Source organism: Numida meleagris, chromosome 11 (genome assembly GCF_002078875.1).
Source record: "Numida meleagris isolate 19003 breed g44 Domestic line chromosome 11, NumMel1.0, whole genome shotgun sequence".
In the NCBI taxonomy this organism is placed as follows: Eukaryota; Metazoa; Chordata; class Aves; order Galliformes; family Numididae; genus Numida; species Numida meleagris.
In genome coordinates this window covers 17,000,731-17,025,783 of record NC_034419.1, presented here as the reverse complement: position 1 = coordinate 17,025,783, position 25,053 = coordinate 17,000,731, and the positions used below count along the sequence as shown (strand labels likewise).

The 25,053-nt window shown below is 42.6% G+C and overlaps 1 protein-coding gene across 3 annotated transcripts in view; it reads left to right on the top strand.

Moving 5' to 3' along the window:
• LOC110404825 (contactin-3-like) overlaps positions 1-25,053 on the top strand; it is a 129,188-nt gene that overhangs the window by 33,405 nt on the left and 70,730 nt on the right. For all 3 annotated transcript variants that reach the window (XM_021409550.1, XM_021409552.1, XM_021409551.1), the window contains exon 2: positions 21,252-21,385. In XM_021409550.1, the coding sequence (XP_021265225.1) occupies positions 21,252-21,385 (134 nt within the window). The remainder of the gene's footprint in view (positions 1-21,251; positions 21,386-25,053) is intronic.

The following is a 25,053-nucleotide window of genomic DNA, read 5'->3' as shown; positions in this document are numbered from 1 at the left end:
GCACGTTTTATTTCGGAGATGCCCCCGGCTCTTCCCGAGCGCCGCCCGAAGTTCGGAGCCCGGAGCGGTTCTGCTCCCAGGGCTGCGCTCTCCGACTTCGCAGCTCTCCGGCTTTGCTTTTGCCGATAACTATCTGAAATTCAGCGAGAGTGCGCGCGCTGCTTCTCCTCCTCTCTGGCATCGGTGGGGAAGCCGGCAGCCTCCCTTTGCTTTTGCATCGCGGAGGACCGCTCGGTTCCCGCTGAATTCTGCCCGGAACTTTTCCAGCGGGCTCAGGGAGGCTGCACGCGGAGCTCCGCGCCCGTCCTTGCAGCAGCAGCAGCACGGGGCTCCGCGCTGCTCCTCGTGCCGCCGCCCGCTGCTCCGCGGGAGCTTTCCGCGTGGCTCGGGGCTTTGGGGCGCCGGGCAGCGCGGGGTGACCTTGCTGCTGCTCAGCGCGGTGCCCGGCTCTGATTAAGCCGAATCCGAGAGCCGTCAGCCCGTTTCGGATGGGAAGCGAGGCAGCCCAAGCCTCGGGTGCGGGCTGCTTGCTCGGGATTGCCGTGCTAATGGTATTGCTGCTGATGGGTGCGTGTCGTACCGGTCTTAGCTCCGAGTGCTTGTTTGACGCGGGAGGAAATATCACGGGGCCGGGAGAAGCAAACTCTTTAAACTATTGACTGATGCGTTTTGCACGAGGAGCTTGAACTCGCTGGAGCTGTATGCCGGGTTCGCCCAGGGATCCGCTCGTTGCTTTAAAAACATCTGTGGGAAGTTGCGAACAAAACACTGAAACGAAGAGAGGAAACGCTGAGCTGGCTGTAAGCGTCGCAGCCCTTTGCGGGGTTATTCCTAGCAAGTTGGCAAGAGACTTTCCAGGGTAAGCTATGGCGTTTGTGAGGGGATTTCAGGGAAAATGGTGCAGTAAACGTGTGTGGCTCTCAGCGGAGCGCTGCTGATCTGATGTCAGGACTGCAGTTTGAAGGTGCGTTGTGCTGCAAGCTCTGCGGGCCCTCGTGCAACTCCCCTGCTCATCAGTCACCTGCGGGCTCGGTGGGGTTTCTGCTTCTCCGCGTTCTCGGTCCTAGCGCTGCCTTACGCTGGGAACAAGCTGGGCTGAGCCGAGGGCATCGCAGCGAGCAGCAGCGGAGCTCGCTGGGTACAGAGGGCTGCAGGACGGCACCGCCGCCTGCTCCTGAGCTGAGCGCTGGGGAGGGGCTGCCCCGTGCACCTGCGTGCTGCCGGGTCAGTGACGTGGGACGACGGCCCCGTGTCTCTGGCCCTGCTCCCGCAGCAGCAGTGGCTGTGGGCGAGCGGTGCGTGGCCGTGCGGTCCCGGGGCTGCACACCCGCACCTGGGGGCTGCGGGCCCGCAGAGCACCTCGTTCTGGGTGTTGGTGGAGCACGAGTCGTGAAGGCATGGGCAGCGTCAATATACGGCGTGGCTGCCTCCTGTCATGCTTCTGCGAGGGTTTGTCCCCCTAACAAACGCTGAAAAACATTTGTGCAAGTGGAACGTTTGTTTTCTTGGAGCAGAGCTCGCTGTTTTTTTTTGTGTGTTCTGGTGGTAGTACTGTCATGGGAAGCTCCCACAGTTTGGTTTGATTTTTAGGTTTTTTTTTTTTCTTTGTGGTCGAAACTGATTCTACAAGTGCCACGAGCCTGTAGTTGTGTATCATTGTAGTTGATGGTTACATTTTAGGTGCTATCCACACGCACGATTTTAGACTATTTTGAACCAATGAAAAACATTGCGTGTTGCTGTTATCGGTGAGGAGCCAGAAAGCCTACTGAGAAAGAGGGGGAATCATTAGAGCTGAGGAATGGCTGCAGCTGGTGCTGAGTGTGCTTCTTGGGTATGGAAAAGGCTTTGGGTGAATTAATTACAAGGTTTACTGGAAATTGGGGAAAAATGGTTTGTCTGTTCATCTGTTGAGTTTCTTTTTGTGTATTTTAATTTTTAACCTTGTTGGTGCTGACTTTGGCACCTGAGTCTGTCTCGTTCTGATAACAAATATGTTATTTTCTGGTTCATGTTTAGAAATTAGTGACCATGAGATTACAGTCATGTAAGATGCAAACATGAATGCATTCAAGCTGAGCGCTACTAAAATTACAGGTGTCTGTACAGGATGGCTTCTTCAGGAGTCTGTTGTGATGAATGCATTGCTTAAACTCACGTTGTACATGGATGGTGCCAAGATGGATTAAATGTCAAGGTACTCTGAAAGCAACTTTTCTTTAAAGAAGTTCGGAAATGTACTCTTTTTGTTCTTCAAGGTGGTTTCCGTGGCACACTCAACCCCTGGAAATGAAGGAGCAGAAGACTTGCTTTGGTGCTCGTGCTGTGAGTGGTTCCGCTGTGGCTCTTGTCTTTAGTGAAACACCTGCAGTGGCAGGAAGTCCTCTTCCAGCTCTTGTTTGCAGATCTACAGCTTACAATTCCGTCAGAGGCAGCCTTTTGCAGCCAAAACAGGGACAGATCAGTCAGTGATTCTGCCAATTAAAAACAATTAAAATGCAGGAACACGAACTTGATAGAGCTGCAGTCTTCTCTAATGCTAACGTCTTCACCTTTGATTTAGTGAAGCTGTTCAGAGTCACAGCCCCACTTCTCGATGCAGGTTTGAGTATCCAGATTTTGTAGCATGTGCTGTAGGAGAATGCACTGGAGGAGGAATTTAATGAATCATTGGTGATGCCTTGTCATGTGTCTGAACATTGGAAGGGATTAGAGGGAGGCTGCAGGACTGCACGGAGTGCGATATATTCCCGTTTAAAGATCTAGATTTGGTGCTCAGACAGCCACGTCTCTCTCGTGTCCATTGACACGGATGAAAATCGGCCCCAAGCTGGTGGTGGCATTGGATGGCCTTTGCAGCAGGTGTCCTAGAAGGGTTTGGGTAAGAAAAGCAGTGAGGAAGAAATACTTGACTGCAGCCAACTAAAATTTGCTGTCTGTGGATTTCAATGTGTTGCATAATACGAAGAGAAGAGGTCCTAATACAGACTGAAGGGAAGTGGCAGAAGTTCTGAAATTCTTCCAGGTTCTTAGTCTTGTTCTTGGCTGAATGAAGAAAGAGAGGTGCTGGTGGCTGCTGGTGGAGAAATGCGGATGGTTGGTCTTAGAGTCAAGTTAAAATGTGCTTGTTGAAATGTTGTCTGAGATAAGATTGGTTAAAATTGAGCTCATAATGTATATATAGCAGTGGCTTCATTTGGAACAGCCGTTGATTTTGCACTCTTGAAGAAGCACTTTTTAATATATTGAAGTAAAATATTATTCTTCAAAATCAGTGAGAGCTTTCATCTTGCATAGCTGATGCGTTTTTTTCCTAGCTATCACTTTTAAGTAATGGTCTCTTGAAGAATAAATAAGTGGATCAATGTAAAGAATAATTAGCTGGCAGAGCTTCGTTTCCAGCTGAGCGATGCAGCGGTTGTTGCTGCTCAGCGCTGACCCACGTCCTGTCTGAAACCTGTTTGTGCTCTCTGGAGAAACTTATCTTGTGAGAGTGGATGGTATTTGGGTTCTGAGCAAGAGCTTCAGAGAAGAGAAGGGAAAGAAAACGAGCAGGCTTGGCTGGGAGGTGCTCTTCGATTGGCCGTATGCAGGGTGCTGAGTAAGAACAAAATGGAGGGCTCCTCCCTGAGGCGGTTGTACTGCGAACGTGCACCATGGGTGAGCTGTTGTGATGGGCCAAGGGAGGGCGTGAGGATCTCTGTAGTTTGAGGGGAAACACGTAGTTTCTATTAAAACAACTTTTCTCCCTGTTCTTGTCTTTAGAGTACTAACCTGTATCTCCATATAAATTTATTTTCCTCTAGCTCTGCTGAAATCTCAGTGCCACGTTTGCAATTCGGGGAGCATGTTTCAGTTCAATAGGCCTTGACAATTCCAAGCAGTACTGCCACTCAACATGCTTGGGTCTTTTATGAAATTTAAAATATAATAAATTACAGCTATTTGTAGCTATAGACATGTATTTGGAGTAAATTGGTGGGGAAAATCAACTATTTTTCCACAGCCTGACTTAATGTAAGGCATGGCCAGTGTCCCTCTTGCTCGTGCTGAGGTCAGAACAATCATTTTCAGCCTTTTGCACTGCTTGACTACATAAGGAGCAATCCAGTCTAATCCAATCCAGAGCAGGTCAGTGAATGATAAATGTAGTTTAGCTTACAAGCATACTGATGTTCACAGTTCATTTACAGAAAAATCATGCATCTCTGCTTCTGAAGACTCTCCATTTGTTAAAATCAGCTTCTCTTGGAATTCAGAGTACAACGTGAGATGAAAGAAACTGCTTTAATGGTGTAATATTGCGGAGATATTTTACATGTAAAAACTGGGTTATCAGACTGCTGTGGTTCATACAGAAGCCGGAATTACTGAATCTAACCAAATATTTGAATTTCATCCTGGCTTAAGTAAGGTGTTTGCAGTCATCTAGATGTGCCTTTTTCCCCACTGATCCTTTCAGTTAAATTGGCCAAATGGGCTGCTTGTATATCTATGGGAACAGGATCTTGTCTTTGCTACCCAGCCACTTAGAATTGCTCGGGTTGGAAAGGACCTTCAAGATCAAGTCCAACTAGCCTAACCTAACCATACTGCTCTAACAACCCAAAAGGGAAAAACTTAGAGGGAGTCCGAAGCTTGTGATCTAGAAAATGCCAGCACTTCCTACAATAACTGTTCTCTTCATTTAAATAGTAACCTTTTTTTTTTTGTCTTTTATTGTTAGAAGTACAGTGCAGGTCAGCATATGTGCAAATGACTGGGAGGAGAGCTCTCTGCTGCATCCTGGGTTATTTAACGTGTCAGCCAAACGTGTTGATGTAGATTGTAAATGATAATAAAAAGAAAAGGCTGTGCATGCATGTATCTTTTACTAGGGTAATTTGTAAAGCATGGGATTCTGCTAGGTCAGTGCCTGACCACCTGCAGCTCTCCCATGGAAGTGTGCTGTGCTCCTGGAACGCGCTTCTGGATAGCGACCGCTCTGAAATCTGCTCTTAAAACTGTATTAACAGAGGTGCTATAGAAGCCTAGCAGGCGAGCTGGAAGTGATCAAGAGCTATTAGCATATTCTCGCATTTGTGTGCGCACGCTCGGAGTCTTTCCCTTCCATTATTAAGATTAGCAGAAGACCCTTTCTGTGTACGTTCAGAATTTCAAATCTGGACGTTGCAGACTGTTTTCAGTTACACAAAAGCTGGGCAAAAAGATCTTTTTTTGTGTATTAGCATCTTCTGAAATGTTTTGAGTTAAAATATACGTAATCTTTAAGGTTATTCCACTGACTTTTCTGTCTGCAGTCAACTTTTTGTTGCAGGAAATTTGAATCGTTTCTTACAGTAAGACCAGAGGGTATATTTAAGTAGTTTCAAATAATCGCTGCAATTGATACACTATTTTAAAACAGCATGATTTATAAGTGTAATGGTATGAGTAGTGTGGGATGATGATTATACAGATAATTATTGCATGTTATCAAAGCACTGAGGGTTTGAAGGTGGGATTTTTTTTTTTTTTCCCCTAGTGTTTCCACAGTTACTGAAGAGCTCTGTGTTAAGTCAGCCTTCTCCACAGCTCCTGCTGGCTGTTGCTCTGACCACGTGTTTCTCCCTGGATGTACTGGTCAGCCGTGGGCCCCGTGACACTGCCCTGCTGCAGGCAGGTGGGATCTTGTGGGTTCCAGTGAGCATACTTCCTCTTGCTATAAAGCAGTTAAATTGTATTACACCGTTTTCTTTTATTTCCCACCTAGCAGAACAGCAGCTTTCTTAAAACAGCTTCATTAGAAGGTTCAGTGTGATATTATTTCCATTCATCTAGGTGTTGTTGTTGAGGGCTTTGTTCCCGTAGTGCTGTGGCTGTAAAGTCCCTCCATCTGCTCTTTCCCATCCCTTCTTCTCTCAAATGTAGTCCTTTGGAATGCCGAATGAAAGGATAGTTGCAGAGAAACCAGAAATGCATTGGAGGAACAGCTGGTGCTCTTCATTTCTTCTGGTGCTGCCAGCCGTGCTCATGAGAAGGACAGGCGGAGGGCACAAGGGTGGGAAGGAGGCTGCTGCTGTGAGTGCTGTGCTTTGTCACAACCTCTAGCCTTCCTCCCTCAGCACCAGAACAAAAGGAGCCCCTTGCCCATAGCTTGGGAGCAAGGTGTGCATCTCAAGACATATCTGCTTGTGTGGAACTGAGACTGTAGGTAAAGAGCGGAGCTGAGTTTTAGCTGGAATGGGTCTTCTCATTGTTAGGGTGTGCTGTTTTTTTTTTGGTTTTGTTGCGCTTCTGCAGTGGAGTATGTACCTGAACAGTTGGTAGGCCACTGTTCCCTTTTTGAATTGTAAATACCTGTCCTTGAACTGTGCATGAAACTGTTAAACCCCAAAAGTTTCTCTGTCGCATGAATCTGGGCTTCATTCATTTCACTGGTCCATACGCTGCAATTGTTAATGATATCAGTTAAGTTCTCTTTAACCTTGGGATTTGAGAATGGAGTGCCTTACAGTTATTAAAAGGCAGGCTTTGCATTGAAAATTTGTACTGCATCATAGGGGAATTTATTTCAACATTGATTGATTGGAGTTAAAACAAGCGAGCAGCCTTGCTGCCTTTGAGAGATGCCTGTTAAGTGCTGGTTTCGAGCAGTGCTGCTGGCTTCTGGACCATTCAGGTCTGCATCTGGCTTTTTAGGAAAACTCCTAATGTTTTTGTACATCAGTTGGCATTCGTTATATATTAGTGCTGGCTCCAACCCTTTCCTTTCCATCTGTCCTAATTTTTACTCATGTTGACTAAATACATTGAGTGTGTTTTTTTGACTGAAGATGAATGTATGAAAATGAATATCTGCTTTGGATAGTCTGCATTGAAAGGATAGACTCTGTAATTTTTCTCTCTTCTTTATTACGAGATTACATGTGAATATGCAAATTGGTTAGCATAAGAACTCCTACAGAGTAATGGGTGTAATTTATTTGGGGTTTCCAAGTGTTCTCATGTAGCTGCAATTCCAATGAAGCTGAGGCTGCAGGATGCAGGGAATTGAAGCTTTCCCTGGGACTGCTGGTCAGGCCGGGAGGAGAATATAAATATTGGATTTTCTCTTCCAAGTGTCTTTTCCAACCTCTGGGTCTTGTGAACTGGACTACTGTTTAATGGTTTAAATCAATGGTAAATGCTGCTGAGCAATACCGCTGCAAACTTTAATGGAAGCAAAAGCTGTTTAGCTATTCTGTAAGTCAGATTAGCAGAGGTATAAAGTCAGTCCTTCTGAGATGTAATGGAAAGCTGGTGCTGTTCCATTAAAGGCTGCTGGGAATAAGTTGGTCAGCTGAGGGCAGTGGAAAGGGAATGAGCAGCTGAGCCAGAAGGTGGATTTCTACCTTGATCCCCCCCTGTGGCTGTTCCTCACTTAGGACCAGAAATACTTGCCTTGGTAGTTAATGGGTGGATTAACTGTTAGATAAAAGGTCAAGTTTTATGGAAGTTCTCCTAAAACCTGTGCAGAGTACCATCCTAAAACCTGTGCAGAGTACCATCTGCATGCTTAAGAACGCTGTCCCTTGCTTTTTCTTCTGTTGCCAACATCTTTGTAGTTTGCATCATTGAAAACCCTCAAATGGGTCACATAGTTTGGGATCTTTCAAGGAGGTGATTTGTAAATTGCTGCAGTCCCTCTCTTCAAGAGGATGTGCTTGTTGAATGGGCTGGATGTTGAATGGACAGCATTACTGCCTGCTGTTGTAAGTTTGGGGCATGATCAGGATAGCATTTGCTACTTAAAAATGAGATCCTATGTATTAACTTGGGTATAACTGCTGAGTGGGACTGAGCAGCAGAAAATGGAAATGGGGAGAAATCTGCGTCGAGTGGTGAACAAATGGAACGCTTAAAAGAATAACCAAATTCTTAAAGTCCCTTTAAATGTTGAGTACTGAAATACACAAAAATGTTGGAAACGTGCAGATTGGCTGTGTAGGTTTGGTAAATGTTGATCATTTGGACTGTTTAGCCATGCTTAGGACAGACTGCTTGAAAGACACCCCATTACCTGGCTTCCCTGCCATGGAGGGACTGTGCTGCGGAGATGCTGAGGCTCCCTGCTAACTGTCCTCTGGGATTTTTCTTTTTTTTTTCCTTTAGAGTTAAAGCCTGAGAGCATTAAAAGGGAGAAGTGCTTGTTTGATTCTTTGCTTGAGGAAAGTGAATTGATTTGTTTTTTTTATCTGTTCTGTAACCTGATTTGAAACAGACAAACTAAACCAACTTCAACAGAGAGAGCTTTTATGTTTATCAGCCATATGCTATACTTCTTATGCATCAGTCCCTAGCTCTCACATCTTATCTTTAGGATTTTTATTTTTATTTTTTACCTCCTGTTAATTCTGAAGCAAGCTGCTGAGGTCAGGTGGTTGCAGATGATGTTTTCATATGAAAAAGGGGATGGGGAAGAGGTCACGATGGAAATGAGACTTTTAGATACAAATATGCAGAATTCATGAGCTGAGGCTGAGCTGCGGAGTTTTTAACATTTTTAAGCAATACAGAAAACATAAGGTTTTAAGTTTCTTTTATGTGCAATCATTGCTTTGAAGAATAAAAAGCAGATGTGAAGCTTGTAGGAGAAGGTTTTCTTTGGCTTTTTTTTTTTTATTCTTTTGGCTAACGAGTAAAAAATTTGGAGTTGCCTAAGTGACTTAACTCAAGGAGTATAGCTAGGAAACAGCTAAGACAGAGAATTGAGTAACCTTTTCTATAAGCTGTTAATTTGACCTGCATCAGCCCTGTGTCTGCTCATTGTGAGGTGCAGGTGGAGCCAGCACTGATGCTGGAGAAGTGTCCGTGTGACTGAAGCCTCAGAGGGGTGAATGCTGGAGAAAGCAGAGCTCTGGTTGCTAAGGCTTGTCGTGCCTCGTGTGGGGTCTCCAGCTGCATCATCCTTAGCATCTGCCTGGGCATTTAAGCTTACATTTTTAAGCAGCATGCACCTCCTCTGAATAAAGATTTATCGATTGGATAGAGATGTTCTGTGTACTTGTTAGGTTTGTGTGCGCATCATTAGTGGCATATGAATAGCCTCGATTTGTACACTGAACGTTTTCCACCAGAGAAAACACTTGCTTTTTTGCTTTTATAGTTAAAGATTTTATAATTCATACCAAAATAATAAAAAAGCATGGATGCGACCCAATGACTGTGAACTCTTGATGAAGACAGCTCTTCCTTTAGGGGTAGGTTGGATGTTGGCTAACCCAGCCCTAAGGGCAGTGTGCTCTGGTGGCTCCTGCCTTCTGGCAAGGCAACAGGTGGCAGCTGCTCGCTGCAATGCCTGCCTCCTGCTTGGACACTTACCATTTTGCCTTATTTCCTAGTACTGACTAAGCAGGAGTTAATTTAGCCACTTCTGAGACAAAAGCTAATGTAAAAGCTCATTATTTTCCTTTTCCCCTCCTTCCCACCCCTCCGTTTGAGGCCTGCAATGTTCCTCATTACTGTTCCTTGTCTCATGTCTTTGTTATTCTACAAAATTGTGTTGAAATTGTAGTGGGAAGAAGTGCTGACACCTTCCAAAGAATTGGCCAAGGATTTGTGGAATTGAATGCAGTTATTGAAGGAGTCACGTGTACCCTGTAGTTTTCCTTTTATATGTTTAGCTTAATCTGCTTATGGATCTTCAGTTCATCAGTTTCTCAGTAGGACTGTTGTAACTATTGGACTTTGAATCTCACGTTGACTGTCTTTGCTGTTGTATTGCTAAAGAAAATACAGATCTGTATAGTTCTGGTGAAGAGCTGTGTTTCTAGTGCTTTAAATGATGTAGTTTAGTCTACTTGAGAATCCTTATTCCTTGGTAAGCTTAAAATGCAAACAGAAGAGGAGCAGTACTTAACTGTGCTCTTTTTCTGTGGCTGTTACATGAAGTACAGACAAGGCTTTCTTCCCTCTTCTCCTCTAGAGAACAAAATAAGGTTGTGGCTCTTGCTTGGCACTTTGTTTCGTAAGAAGTTCTTCTGTACCGTGTAACTGTGGTTCATGTGCTGGCACCAAGATGCTGCAGAGTTGTATTTCATCAGGCACTAGCACTTGTGCACTGGGAAGCCCTTCTGCACGTCTGTTCTTCAACACTGCTGGCTTTGACATTGTCCTGTCCTGTCCCAAGAATATTTTTGATGGGATCCATTGTGGGCTGATGAGATTGTTTTCATTTGAAAATAAGCCAAATAGTTCATCAGAAGTCCATTCTCTGACTAAAATGCTTGCAACTTTTATACTTGTGTTGTTTCTACAAGCATTTCCAGATGACTGCAAAGCAGTTGCTTCTTATGCTGTGCTTTGAAACTGCAAAACGATCTCATTTATACTCCAAGAAACTGGGGTTACTGTTTAGATAACCAGTTTTGTAAGAGGGAAACATCAAGGAAAACAAATATGGCACTTGCCTCCTCTACTAAACTGGATCTAAGTTTTAGCGGGTATATACGTACAGAGATAGATATTTTTTCCCCTCCTTTCTTTCTTTGTAGGGCAGAACAACAATACTCAGGAGGCTTTGTCCCAAACGTAACTTGAAAACTGTGTTGGTATCGCTGAATGTACTTCAGAGTTGGGGAAGTTGCATAAGCTCCTTATCTGAAGCTAAGCAGCTTAAGGTAGTAGCAAAGCTCCACCACCTCGTGTTTCCTGCCGTTAAGCGATTTTAGCATAAAATCATCTCCTTTCTGAGCATCTCAAGTCTATAGGTTTGGGTAACATGCATAATTAGCTGCTCATGCCTGTCTGTTTCCCTGACAGACCGGAAAGCTCCCTGACCTTCGGCATAGTAGTGATTTTAAAAAAGCGTCAATAAAACATGCAAAAACTGATCGAAAGCAGTATGGAGGGTACTAAATGTATCTGGTGAGATGAAACCTGAAACTTTCACCAGTTCTCTTTCATTCTGAGATGGACACAGTTCTTCGGCACAGAGTAGGTGTGGGTTCTGAGACTTTCGATCCCCTTAACTCAGCACCCGGTGTCCTGTGTACAGTCTGGTAGCAGTGTGCTGCTGCTCCCTGGCGCCTCTTCCACCACAGCGGGTTGAGAACTGTATGTAGGCCTCAGGCACAGAACTCACAGATAGGCATAGGCGTACTCTATCTAAACTTGTTTCAAAAATGAGTTGCTGATTTGTTACTGTATATCAGATCTTTTTTTTCTAAAGTAATAGATCGCAATTTAGTAATTGATTTGCTTTATGTAATACAAACCTAAGAACAACAGCAGAGGCTGAAAATCCTGTGTCGTGCTGCTGCTTACCGCTTGGTTCCCGTCAGCAGTCAGCTGAGGGAAGGATCTCTGTTTCCATCTGATTCTCAGAAAAATGTAAGTGCGTCAGTCCAGGGCTTAACACTGCAGAGAGTTAGCTGCCTGCAATTTTAATTAGAATTTCATACAAATTCTAAATTCATAAGGATTCACATCCCCTTTTGGCTCACTCTTTCTTTCCAGAAGACTCAACAACTTGTCCAATAAGTCTGAGTAAGATAGTAATGAGCATATCCCACTCGGATTAATTTATGTCTGTATTTCTTGGGAAGTGGTATTGCATAGTGATTTGAACTAACTAAATGGCACCCGTGAAAATAAATCATTACAAATACAAACAGTTCTGTTTTAAAAACTCTGGACACTTCTGTCTAAAAACTGTTATTTCTAGAAGCAAAATCACAGCGAGGTTTTATCATTGATTGCCAAAGTTCTGTTAGGGTGTTCTTTCCCCTGCTGTTAAATGTATGTAGATCCAATTAATATAAGAATATGAAAAAAGTCCTGAAAGCTTGCCTTAGTACTGGGCCTTGAAAACTTCCTTTATTCCTTTTGTAGCCAGTTGAATTTAATGGTCTTGTTGGTCAAAAAAAGGCTTCTAAAGCCTTTGAAGAAGTAAAATTGCTTTTTATGACTTGGAAAGATGAGCGTTGTAGCCGTGGCTTCAAATAATCTTGCACAAGGCTTTTCTTAGAGCAGCTTATGCCTTATGTTCTTGCTTTAATAATACCTCATCAGAGCCATAATCTGTTCTTGAAGGGTCTGCTTTAGGCTGAGTTCCAGTCTTCTCCTTCCACATCCTATGCAATGAAGGATGGCGAGGCTTCTCAAATACATGTACTAATTGCAGCATCTTTCATGCCATGTACTGGGGACCTTGATATACAGAATTCAACTCAAAATAGTTTGTCCCATTGAGTAAGGGTAAGACCCCATCTGTGACATGTTGAGTACATATGTGCTCTTCACATCAGGTATTTCCTGTTGATGAGAGTGACTACAGAAGAACATAGTGGTGAAGATCTCCGATCTCTTCAGGTTTCTGTAGGAGCATTTGAAAAATGCTAAGGATTGTTTCCTCTTGATCTTAGGGGAGTAGGGAAGTGTTACATAGGACTATCAAGAAGCCTTTGCTCTGGACACAGGGTGATGCAAGTTCCACCAGAGATGGAAGTTGTGTACCACCAGGGATAGCTTTTTAAGCTATACGCCACGTCTCTAGTGTAATTGTCCATTTCTGTTGTCTACTGGCAATTTCCTGACGCACAAGTGTTGTTAAAATATATATAAACAATTTCTACTCAGTGCCTTAAATAAAAGGTGGTAGTGAATCTTGTGAAAGGGAGTAAAGAAGCTTGCCTGCTGGGGAAGCGCTAAGCTTTCTAGTTCAGTGCGTTTATTAGTTCTTAAAGAGTTATGAATTTAGTTTGAGGTCATTTCTGGAAAGGCACTTTCTCTTGGTCTGCAGTATACGATTAATAGCAAGAGCAGTGCCAAGTACATTAAGACTCGAAGTGAACCTTGGAGGTCCAAAAGAAAATAGCATCTTGTGGCACTGGGAACTTGTTGCTATTTCTCTGTTAGATGCTGTGGAAAAGAATATTTCTTCTCTGTGGAAAAAAAAAAAAGTAAAGTAATTTTTGAGAATCAGAGAGGAAACATGTAAGCTTTTTAGTAAGAAAAGCATCAAGTTTCATTCAAGCATAGGTATTTTGTAACTCTATTTTGAGCTTGTTTGGGCAACCATGAATGATTGCAGAACAAGATTATAATTGAGATGAAATAGAACTCCTGAACCTGAAAAATTAAATTTGGAGTTTTCAGATTCCATGCTCTCTGTCTCTTTGACCTTTCCATGGATTTGCTTTCCTACCAGGGCGTTTTGTATCAAATTACTCCTAATGCTTTACAAAGCAATTAACCTCCTTCTCCCATCTTCTCCTCCTCCTTTGGTTTTCGGAACCTCTGTCAGCCAGAGATCTCCTAATTTGAATTTAGTTCCTTAGTCAGGAAACTGATCTTTCAGTTAATCACATACTCTTAAGTTCATCACCACTGAATGTTATCTCTGTATTTTCTGTTTGGCTCTCTGCTCCTTCCCGGAGGTTTATGTGGTGTTTTCTTAACCAAAGCTGTCAAACTACACTGGCTTTGCTGGATAAGTCTTTATCACATCTGACCTTGTGCTGGTATTTAAAGAGATCTTGTTAAGTAGTTTGCACTCTGCTTTTGTGAACCCTGTGTTGGTTTTTTTTTGTTGTTTTTTTTTAATAACATAGAAGTGAAGCCTTGTTACCTGAGAAGGATAAAATGGGCGGATTGTGGTCTAGCACTTACTACAGCTCTTTTTGGCCATTGACCAGATGTGGTTTCCATTTGTGTGCGTTAAGCTTGGGATAGAGTCTGAAGTTCTTCTCCTAGTGTTAATGGAAGAAAATTCTGTTGAAATTTTATTCCTTGCATTCTGCTTGTTTTGAATTCCAGTCTTATGTTCAGAGTCAGTTTCTTTTCTTGAGAGGCAAGTAACAGGGATGTCTGAATTATAATCTCTAAACTATGCAGGAGTGGGATAACTTGCTGCCACTTCGCTCTTGACTCTGTTTCGTCCTTCCTCCCCTGTGCTTTCTGTTGCAGGGGATCTGGATGCTGTCTTCTGCTAGTGGTGAGCTGGCCAGGCAAGGATGTGTCCAAAGTAATGCTTGCTGTGTAGGGGGCAAAAAAAGAGAGAGAATGAGGAGTGGAGGGGAGCATTCTATTCAAATAAAATAATAATAATTAAAAAAATACCATATTCTACAGTCTTAATAGTAGCCGTACCATGGTTTCGTTCTGTTATACAGTGCACTGTCACCTTCAAGCTAATCAGCCGTAGTAACCTGCTGTGCATCTAGTAGTGCTTTATCTTACGCTCCAGTGGGTGATATTCTAACTGTTTGTGTTTTTTTCTGTTAGAATCTCCTTTTAGGTTTATTATCTCTATCAGAAGTCTGAAATTCGGCTGAAATGCAGTATTCAAGTTTTCAGGCAATATCTCATACTTTCTCTTTTTTTAAAAAAAAAAAAAGCATAAAAACGCATAAAAATACATAAGAACTTTATTTCTTTCCATACAAGAGGAAAGTCTCTCTCAAGCCGAATAACTTTTAAAGTGAAACTTCATAGACATCAGTGCAGATTAAGCTGCCTAGGTCTCAAATAAGAAATGGGGAGCTGGAGGAAGGAACTGAAACGGGTTCAGATATAACCATTCAGCCATGACTTTGAGCTATTCTTTCCTTTCATATCAGTGCTCTATCCTGCAGGGGATTATTTTCTTGCATGTGACTTCGAGTGTGATAATCACAGACTTAGATTAAGGGTACCTGAGGCAATATCTCCTGAAGCTCAGTTCTGTGCTGAAATTGGTGAATTCTTCTGTCAAACTCCTCCACTCCCGGGCTATAGGTATTTTTAAAGAATAAGAAAAGTCTGGATTGCATATGAAATGCATATATAGATATATGTATGTGTGTATACATATATATTTCATAAAACAGAATTTTTACTTATATCCTCTTTGCCTATAATGCATAAGGCTTTTACATAGGGTGTTCTACGGGGGCAAGTTTAGGAAATGCTTGGAATGTTTTGCGGAAGCCTCAGTTTGAGTAGGTGAAAGTGCCTGAATTCCAGTTCCTAGGATTTAAAGCCTCTCATGAGGGGAGGAAGAGCATTGCCTGTCCTGTGCCGTGCCTCTCTGTAGGTACTAAGCACCAGTGGGGTGCTGTAGGGAGCCCTGACCATTGCCTATTGGGCTCTCTGGCCTGCACTGGCTACTGGCACAGTCTGGAGCACAATGAGGGGTACAAATAAACTTGATTCTGGTCAAGGAATATCAGGTTGTGAAGTCGGCACATACAGTGGAAAGCAGTGAGTTATACTTTGGCAACCATGCAGGATAAGATAAACTTTGAACATGATCATTTGTATGAGATAGAACCAAAGGTATTTGGGTAGAAATACTGTATTATTTGCACCTCACCAGGCAGTGTCCTCCATGCGTTAATACAAAGGCTACTTGTATTTTTGAAGCCTGAAGTACTGGCTCATTGGCAGCATCATTAGCATCCCAAGGCTCACAGTGCTGGAGGTCAGCAAGAGCTCTGGAGAAGTTACAGTTAGCTTTTGGCAATGGCTGAGTGTGGAAAAAAATACGTGTGTTTAAAGTTTAATAACACTTTTGGGGAATTTCAAACTTTTCTTTGTGCTGAATAGACACGATTCCTCATTACTGTAGGTTGAGAACTTTTGCAAAGAAATTTCAGTCTGAAAGTCTTGATACACTAAAAATGCCCTTCTGCCTGCATAAAGTGGAGGTACACTTTTGGCCCCGATTACAGCATTTTAATTGGACACTCAAAGTGAAGTTGATGGTAAGTAGAGCACAGGAAGTCTGTATGTAGATGAACATTGCAACAAACATCCAAGTCTGCTCTTCAGAGCTCTATGGCCAGCATGAGGCAGCAAGAACAGAATCTGAGTTTTTATCAGCAGCATGCATGCTTGAAATCATATGTCTTAGCTGATGCCTGTTCATTTAACGCTGTCATAGAGTAGGGCACATATGAGGCTAAATAACTGCTATTTCATCTGTGAGTAGAGGCCTTTCTGTTATGCTACTCTTCTGTTAACTCAAACTCTTCCAAATACCATGGAAAGAAAATGCCAGTTATTTGTTTTTAATGTTTCTAATTAAACTGGTTGATCGCATGCCATCTCATGAAATGTGCTAGCTTCTGCAGACATGTTGGACAGAAAAAGGTAGAATCAAGATAAGGTTTAAGGTCCTAAGAGTGAACTTCTGTGCAAATATGCTTTCTCTTATCATCTCTTGGTAAATATAGAAACAGTTTACTGAAGTAATGTAGAAAAAAGCGATATGACTCTGTTTTTCTTTAGTATTGTGTATTTGGAGCTGGAAAGATTAGCTTGCTATCAGTGTAAGACTTTCACTGTACCACCACAAAAGTCGATAAACTAATTTTGAGTGATAGTAACTAAACACGCCATCAAACTTGATTTTACTGTGGTCGGAATAACAGTATTCCACGTGAGTTGGGAATGGAGTTGGTATTGCTTATAATGACTTGCTAATTTGAATTTTTATCACATAATTGATTTAATTGAAATAGTTGAAAAAGATTCTGATAAACATTACCCTTTACTTAGGGGAAACATGCAAAGCAGGTTCCTTTGTAAAGCTTTCCCATAGGTGTACCGGAGTTGATTTAGGCAGGCAGTCTCCGCAGGTGGTGGAACTGTGTGCAAAGCAAAGACCTGTGGCTGGGTTTGAAGAGGCTCTCAAATTGCTGGCACAAAGGTTAATGTGCAGAACTGTAGGAGCTAGTGGTCTTAAAATAGTGTAGGGTTCCTGAGGAATTTTAAGATAAATGTCGTTTCCTAATTATTTATTTTGCAAGTTTTCTGCTTTTATCGACATGAAATAACTGCCTGTGGTAAAAAGGCTCAGTGTTCTGTGGTGATTACAGCTCTGCAGGTGCTGGGTTTGGGAAGTGCTGGCGTATCCAGAGAAGGCCTCAGTGAATTAGAGATGGGAGGTAGAGGTGCACTGCGGTGCTGTCTGTAGAGAGATTAGTGTACAGTGAGAGAGGGCATCCAGTTATTACAATTATTCTTTGTTCCGCTGGGGAAGGAAAGGGCTAAAAAAAAAGTGTAGGGCTGGGGAAGATGCTCTAAACCAGAACCATCCATGCGGTCCCTGTACCATAAAGCTCTCGAGGCTTATATAAAGTGCAGAGGATATATGGTCAAGAAAAGCAGGGGATCGTGCCTGAAAGAGTCGATAAATGGAGTAAGATAAGAAGTTGCGGTAAAACTCTCTTCAGAACAGTTGCTGCTACTTTCCTTTTAAGCTTTTGTAAATTCATTTTGTTAGAAATGTCTGCGGTGCTTTTAATTAAGTCTCTGCTAATGACACACTGCAGATGGCTTTAATCCTACCTAGAGCTTGTTAATAGTGGAGTTCCTCTTAAAACTTTCCTGCTCATCTTTCTATTCTTACAGCCCAGCTTCATCAGGATGATTTGTCTATTGCAGATATCCCTATAGGGATGGGGAGGCTGAGTGAGAGCCACAGGCAGCCTAACAACTGCTATGAGCTTGCAAAGGCTGCTCGCTAATGAGTGGTGCTCCCATGCAGCGGTGGAACCAAGATCTAATGAGCCCCCAAAGGAGCTGGCCCAATCGCAGTTTTCCTTGGAGCACAGTTCTAAACTTTTCTTTGGAACAAGCCATACTATTTCTTAGTAGGGTTTTCAACTGTATTTTGTCATGCTTCTTAGATTTAATTGGTTAATTCTTATGTATCTAGAGTCGAATACAGGTGTATTAGATGGATTTGCGTTTCTTCTAGCCTTGTGGTGCCACTAGTGGCTCGATAGCACTTGTACTGTAGCTCAGCTTTTCAAAGCCTTGCCATCCTCAACGTAAAATTACTCAGAATCAGTAAAACTGATGTGGAGTGGAATAAAGAATGTGAAAGGAGGAAAAATCCTGAACAGCAAATGTTCACATAGTGAGACCTGCTGAGCTGCAGGATAGCCTTCTAGTGGTGCTCCTGAAGGTGAGGCACGCTGCTAGGCACTGCGGAGCAGACTGACACCAAAAATACATCAGCAGGTTTTTGTGAGCTGGCGTGGATCTTGCTTATCCCTTCAAATACTCAGATTTGCAAATGCCTTCGCTTTCATAAATGATCTGCATAGAAGATGGCCTTGTATCGCAGAGAAATGTCAAGAATGAACTCTAGAACTTCAGCTTGCAGATAGAAGCTGCAGTGGGTTTCCGTATGGAGATTGCCATCTCTGACATTGGATGAGATCTGCTTTAAGTTAGTATTTCCACACATGTTCAACAATTTTGTCTCGAGTTTGTCTCAGCAGACTGATCCTAGAGCTCTGGGCTACCGTGGTATCAAAGGAAAGCTTAGGGAACAGAATTATTACAGGAAGACCAGCTTGATAAATTATGTACAAATGGAGGACTTTCACTGTGGTTTTTATTGTATTGCCTTTGTGTTTTAAAAGGACCAAAAATGTTGAATCTTTGTATCCCTGACTTTTTCACTGTGTGATAAATACACCTTTACTTTTCCATGGCTAGAACACTTTCACCCATCACTGGTTCTTGTCACTCTTAGAGTGTGGGCTACAGGAGGTAGAAACTTGATTAATTAGTATGGAAGATTGAGAGCCCACCATGTGGGTATTCTTCATTGAAACAGAGTGACTGGTTTTACAGCTAGTAATTGCATTTTGAGGGAAATGAGAAATGGATATTTTCAATTTATCTTTTTTTCCGAAGCAAGATGTGGCTACTTGAAACTGCTGAGGGATGGTTCACATTAATCTGTGCCTCTCATTTGCATGATGCCGTGTGGAGATGACTTTAACTAGAACGTTAATTTCATTATTTATCAAGATGAATTTTTTTTCTGGTCAAAGATTACAAACTTTTCCTGCTCAAAGTTTATCTTGGGCTTCTCAGACAGATCCGAGAAGTTCAAATACTATATGTAAATAAAAATCCCCCCTTTGGAGAACTACTGCTTTTTGACATCCTTACTCAGGATTGTAAAAATGAAGGTCACTGGATAAGATTACTGACTCCTGAACCTTTTCTAGACTTTGTTTCTTCCAGACATGCTTGTCCATCAGTTGCTGTACTGTATGTTGTAAGTAGATAGGTTTTGAAAAGCTAATTTTGAAGAAGTTGAAACTTCTTGTGTATGGCTGTGCTTTCATCTTGTGCCATCTGTTTGACTGGTGATGTTTTCTTGCTGTCCTGTAGCTGAACTCATGAGAGCTTACTTGTCTCTGAAAGACAAATGTATAATGAAGAAGTCTGTTATTTTTTTTCTGGTATGTTTGCTCCACTTTCATAGATTTGCATTCTTGATGTTTTGAAGTAGTCAACTTCTCATGGAACCAGTGCTCTTATAGTAGGAAACCTCCTTTTCCAAAATAGAGATTTACAGATTTCCTCTGCGTGTTCTGTTCTACCAGTACCAAGTGTACCATGATCTTTTCCAGATGCAGAAGCTGCTGCTTGCCTTTATTCTTGGGGACAATTACATACAGTGTGCCAGAGTTCTGCAGAGGTGATGGAAGTCCTGTTAATTCCAAAAGCACCAAAATGCCATTTTGGATGCTGAATGTGCTACAGCCCTGTACCTGCTGACTCTAGGGCATGTTGGATAGGGAACAGAGCTTCTTCTGGAAAGCCCTCGGCAAACATACCGGTGTGGTTAGAGCTCAGCAGTGTACACTAGCACAGTTTCATCACTATATCACAGTGTCATTGTGCAGTACTTATCAATGTTAGTCAGTAAATTACAGAGGATGCTGCAGAAACTACATGCAAAACACAGAAGCCCTGAGGCTTCATAGCTCTGATGCTTTAGTTCTTGGGTTGTGTAAGGTACTTCTTTCTCAGCAGCAGATTGTGGCCATTTCTTAGGTTGTCGTGAGAAAGAGCGGGTGTAAGTAAACTCTCTTGCCACAAAAGTGCTTCAGGGTTTTGGCTTTAGAGCAAAAGAAAAGGAAAAAGCATGTTTGTGTCACACAGCTGTCACTTGAGCGGAACCTGAGCAAAGCCAGGTCCCGGGGGTAGCATCTGCTGGAGGATGCTCCAAGCCGAGTGAGTCCCTTTCAGCCATTGCTCATGCTGTGTGCAGCCTGTCTGCTGTGTGCGCTTCTCTACGTGCTGTCAGACACGTGCCCCCAGTATGAACTGGTCAGGGGGTGGCACTGGGCAGTGCCAGCAGAAGGGCAGTATGAGAACCACCGCTCCTCGTGCTACGATGCTATGGAGCTGGGAGGATGCTGTCCTCAGGGCATCCTCCGTGTGATTGCTTTCGGGGTGCTTAGCTTGAAACTCTAACACTAGATTCACAGACGTATGAGAAAATTCTAACTGTGATACGAAACACGCTCGAGAGGAAAAAAAAAACAACAACAAAATGTGTTCAGACTTGGCAGATTGGCACCTCAAAATTAATGGTTGTCTTTTTTGCCCTTAATATTTCAGCGTGTTGATCCGTCAGCTCAGCCAGGAGGAGTGGTTTTCTGTAGTCTGATCTGTGTACTGCAGAACCTCCAACTTTGCCCATTTACCATTCTTAGGGAGGAAAAAACAAGAGGGAAGTGGCAAGCGATACACACTATGTAAAGGCCACAGTTGTCACAAAACTTTTAAAAATGAACTGCACAGCTTGTGTAGAAAAACAGAAAGTAAAATAAGAATGGCATACCCCAGCACGTAGACCTTGGCAAATCCTTTGTTCTTTAGCCAGTAACAAATTACTTCACAGCTTCACATTGCACCTGACGCGCCTCAGTGCCACATGCTGTGATTCTGTTTTTCTTATTATATTTTGAAATTATTTTTGGTTGCTGTGTCTTCCTCGTCAGACTTCTGCAATACTGTTACGTACATCAAGAACAGGCCTGGAATAGTAAAACAGTAAGAGAAGGGGAGAATGGATGTGACTTCAATTAAATCGGTTACTGCGCGTGCTCAGGTTCTTGTTAGCGTGGCATGTACAAGGCACGGAGCGTGAGAGCTGTTCTTTAACAGCTGTTTGGCTTCCAACTGCTGTACTCTGTGTGATTGCACCTCATGTATTCTCTCTCCCTTTAAAACTCCGATTTCTTACAAATAAATGGATGTGGGCAACTAGAAAATTGGTGTGCCTGTCAGCTGTGCTCCTGCTGGATTAACTGATGTGTGACACTCTGGATCCCTACATGTGTACTTCTGTTTGGGATTCAGTCGCAGGAAAACTGAGGCACTTCAGAGCATCTGTCCATTTTCTGTTTATCAAATCGTGCATTTACAATGAAGGCAGTTCTTAAAATTGAAGTCGATGATCATCCTTGTGTTTGTTCTTTTAACAGGTTAAGTCTTGCACATGGAAGACTAAATGTGTGGTTCACCTGGGACGGAACCAAAATTGCTGAATTTAGGCAAGTGAAGATGCTGCTGCTGTGGAAACAGCTGTTCCTGGTATCACTCGTTGGCTGTCTTGGAGGTACCAAACTACAATACTGCATGCAATACAGTGATTTCAAATACTAACAGTGAAGGAATTATAATAACTTCTCCTTAGAAGTTCCTAAACAGAGCCCTGCTTTCAAAGCAAGTAGAAGATATTTGATAACATTAGAGATGCCGTTAGTAATGCATGCATCATAGATACACTGATGTAATAACTTGCAATAAGTGTTTCTGTTTAAATGGAAACTTTAAATTCTGTTACTGGGGATGATTGCTACAGCCTTTGTCAAAGCTTCATTTACTGTAGAATGGGTTTATTTGTGAGGAGCACTGCTGTTATCACTGCACCAATCAGCAGTTCAGAGGTTTGCTTTCCCACTCTGCCAGACAGTAACCCGCTAGTTCTCAGTGCTGGGAAGCTGTGCTGCCTTTCATGGCTCCTTATGCCACGTTGTCTCATTCAAGATGTTGCTCTACCTTCCCGGGTCACTGCTCAGAGCAGCAGGAGATGTCCCAGGTTACTCTTGGTGGTTGTTCAGCACCCACTCTGCTTGCCCATCCCTAATGATGACCCTGTGTGTGTGAGGGAGGAGGTCCCGATTCCGTCTTCAGTGGTGGTGACTTGTGCCAGTGATTTCTGTGCACGATGGCACCATCAAGGTTGCAAAGAGCAGACGTAACTGATGGGGCCCAGATTACCAAAAATGCATGCTCTTTCAGTGTCTCAATGCCATGTTGATGATTTTATTTCCTGTTATGGTAGTGCTTTTCATGAAAGAGGGAAGCGTTTTGTTGTTTTGAGTCATCTCATTGGATAAAGGTCTCGGGAGTTATTGAATATGCAGTGCAAACAGAAAGAAGTTTCCTCTTGTTGCATCTCTTCACTGCATAGAAGGGGCTGGCTGTGGAACTGGAGGACAGTCTGGAAAGCAGTGATGGGTGCTGTCAGAAATCTGGAGCTGATGGGTCTGTTCCTTGGGGGATTTTCTCCCTGTGAATGTGATTACACCTGTTCTGCATCAGGCCTTTGTGGAAGGTTGCTCTGAGGAGCGGGCTGAACTGGCCCTTTGAAGTTGAAGGTGTTTGGGGTGATGTGAGAGGAGAGAGGATAGTATGTATGCGTGTGCTTCAATTGAAACAAGCAGATATTGCTGAAAGCACTAAATCATGTGGGCTGTAGTCGGAGTCTGCTGTGATTAGTTGCGTGTTTCTTTGCAACAACTTCAGTGATGGGATGGAGAGGGTCTGCAGTGCAGTGGGCAGACCATGGTGGTACAGCTGCATGCTGTGCAGCCTCTGTTTGCACCTCTCCCCTTTTATACCTGTACCCTGAGCTCATGTTTTGGTTGCCATCAGGAAGAGTGGTTCCCTGTTTTGAACAAAACTGAGAAAGGTTTGCAGATTTCATCCTTATGTGAGGATTCAGAGGGCTGGGACTGGTTTAACAATGTGACGTACCTATCTGTAATGTGAAAGCACTGGTACTGTCTCCATCAAATCCCAACACTTTTTCTCAGAAAAATAAAATCTCAGGAGACTTAAAGATGTGATTTTTTTTTTTCTTTTGCTACTGCTTTCTGGTTATGGTTTGTTTTCTGAAAGAGATATTGGATGTATCTGATATTGAAACAGTCTTACAGGATTTGCACAGGATTATTGGTTAAAATTGAGGGGCTTTGCTTAACTCTCCTTTGAACTGCTGGGAGCGCTTTTTTTTTTTTTTTTTTTTTAAGTAGACACAGCCTTGCTGCTGCTCCCAGGCTTTCCCCATGTCAGTATGTCTGGTGCTACGCCAGGCAAAGACATGGTTCTCTCTCTGTGCCCCTACACAGCCCATGGCAGGGAGGGAGACAGCAGCAGGAGGTTGTTTCCCTGCAGGACTGACTATAGGCACTGTTTTGTGGCATTCTTCGTGCCACTCATTCTTCCTACTCTTCTGCTTTAGCAGTGAATGCATGCGGGAGCAATCCTGCTCCAGGCTGGAAAATGAGGTTGTGAACAACCTGAGTTAGCTAAAAAGTGCAGCTGTATTGACTGAGGTTGGGCCTCCACTTGGACTGCATCTGGAAATACTTCAGGTTAAAAATGTGTGCGCGGACTTGGAGCGATTTGAAGGATGAGCACGTACTTTCTGCAATGCCTGCTGCTACGTCTTTGGTATCATTGGGGAATTACTTGTAAGGCCAATTAGCCACTCCAGCGTCTGAATTAGCACAATTTGACATTATAAATGTCAGTAAAGCAGTTTGGTTTTGTAGAATGTATGCATGCATTTCTGAATCTTACATGCAACTTTGGAATTTTGCTAACTGCTCAGTACAGTTATTATTCAAAGGAGATATGTGATTTGTTAATTAGAATATAGACTAAGCCAAAAGAAATTTCAAGTAATTAGCTGATGTAATGAAGGATCTGCGGGCTGGGGCTAGAACAACAAATAAAATCCAGACATTAAAATTCATTCATTATCTAAATATTATTACGAGTGTAATCTCACCGGTTTCGACCTGCTAGGTATTGGTTTTGCTAGGTTTACAGTTCAGTACTTAAAGAGTATGAATATTTTTTGTGCAATAATAACTTGCATTGGTTACTCAAATCACACGTATCATTTCAAGTAGAATGAATGATTTCGTTATGTTCATGGTTATGTTGATGTTAAACGAGTATTGATGTTATAAAAACAAACAACAAAGCCTGGTTTTTAATCTGTTAAAACTATTTCTTTAAGCTTTTCATGTGGTAATAGTCTTTTTATCTTTCTCACCATGTACCCTTATTTTTCTGTAGTTTTTCATTTATAAAATGTAATACCTATCCTTTGAATCGTAACAGATATCTGAAACACAAATAGTATAAAAAGGGAAAACTAAAGCCCAATATTCATAGATAACATGGAATAAAGGGTTCTTTTGAAAAAGAGCAATCATTTTACTCTTATTTACACTCTTACTATCTTTAACTGCAAAGCGTGCAAATCTTCTCGGTGGCGTCAAATTTAGATATGCTGTTTTTTAGTTTAAAAAAAAAATAAAAATTGAGATGATAAATGAAGTCAGTTCAGACCAAGGAGGATATGCTGACCCTTGCTTGGCACAAAGTTCTCCCAGTCTACAGGACAGTGCTCATGTTGCAGCATTATTATAGAATGTAATAAGGAGCAAGCTGTAGGCATCGCCATTGGGAGTCCTGCAAACAGGCACAGAGTATTGGCTGCGAGGCTGTAGAACTGCTTGGGTGATGCCCTCAAACCTGCACCGAGATCGCTTTGACCTTGGTAGTGGTTTGTGTGCAGATGTACCTAACCTCCTTCAGAAAGCAGGAACGATTTTTCACTCATCTGTTGAAGAGCTTTCTTGACCTTTAATCTTTCTTATATTTTTTTACTGTATGTCACCTCAGTTCTTTTCAGTCGCGTTTTAAAGCAACTTAGATGAAGGCAAGTTTTGTTTTTGCTGCCCGTGAGGAATGGTAGTCTTGAAAATTCAGAATGAATGGTGAAGGTTTCTTATGTTAAATCGTGTTAACACGAGATGTACCAATTGAGTTCCTGGGAGAGGAAAAAGGGAGGGGGGAAAACAACACAAAAGAAAAGCAGAAGTGAATGTGTGATCCTGCACAAGTGTGATTGCAGAAAGGGATGCGATATGAAAGGAATTATGCTAGCTGCAAATTGTTCAGTTTGCATATCTCAGGTTGGCA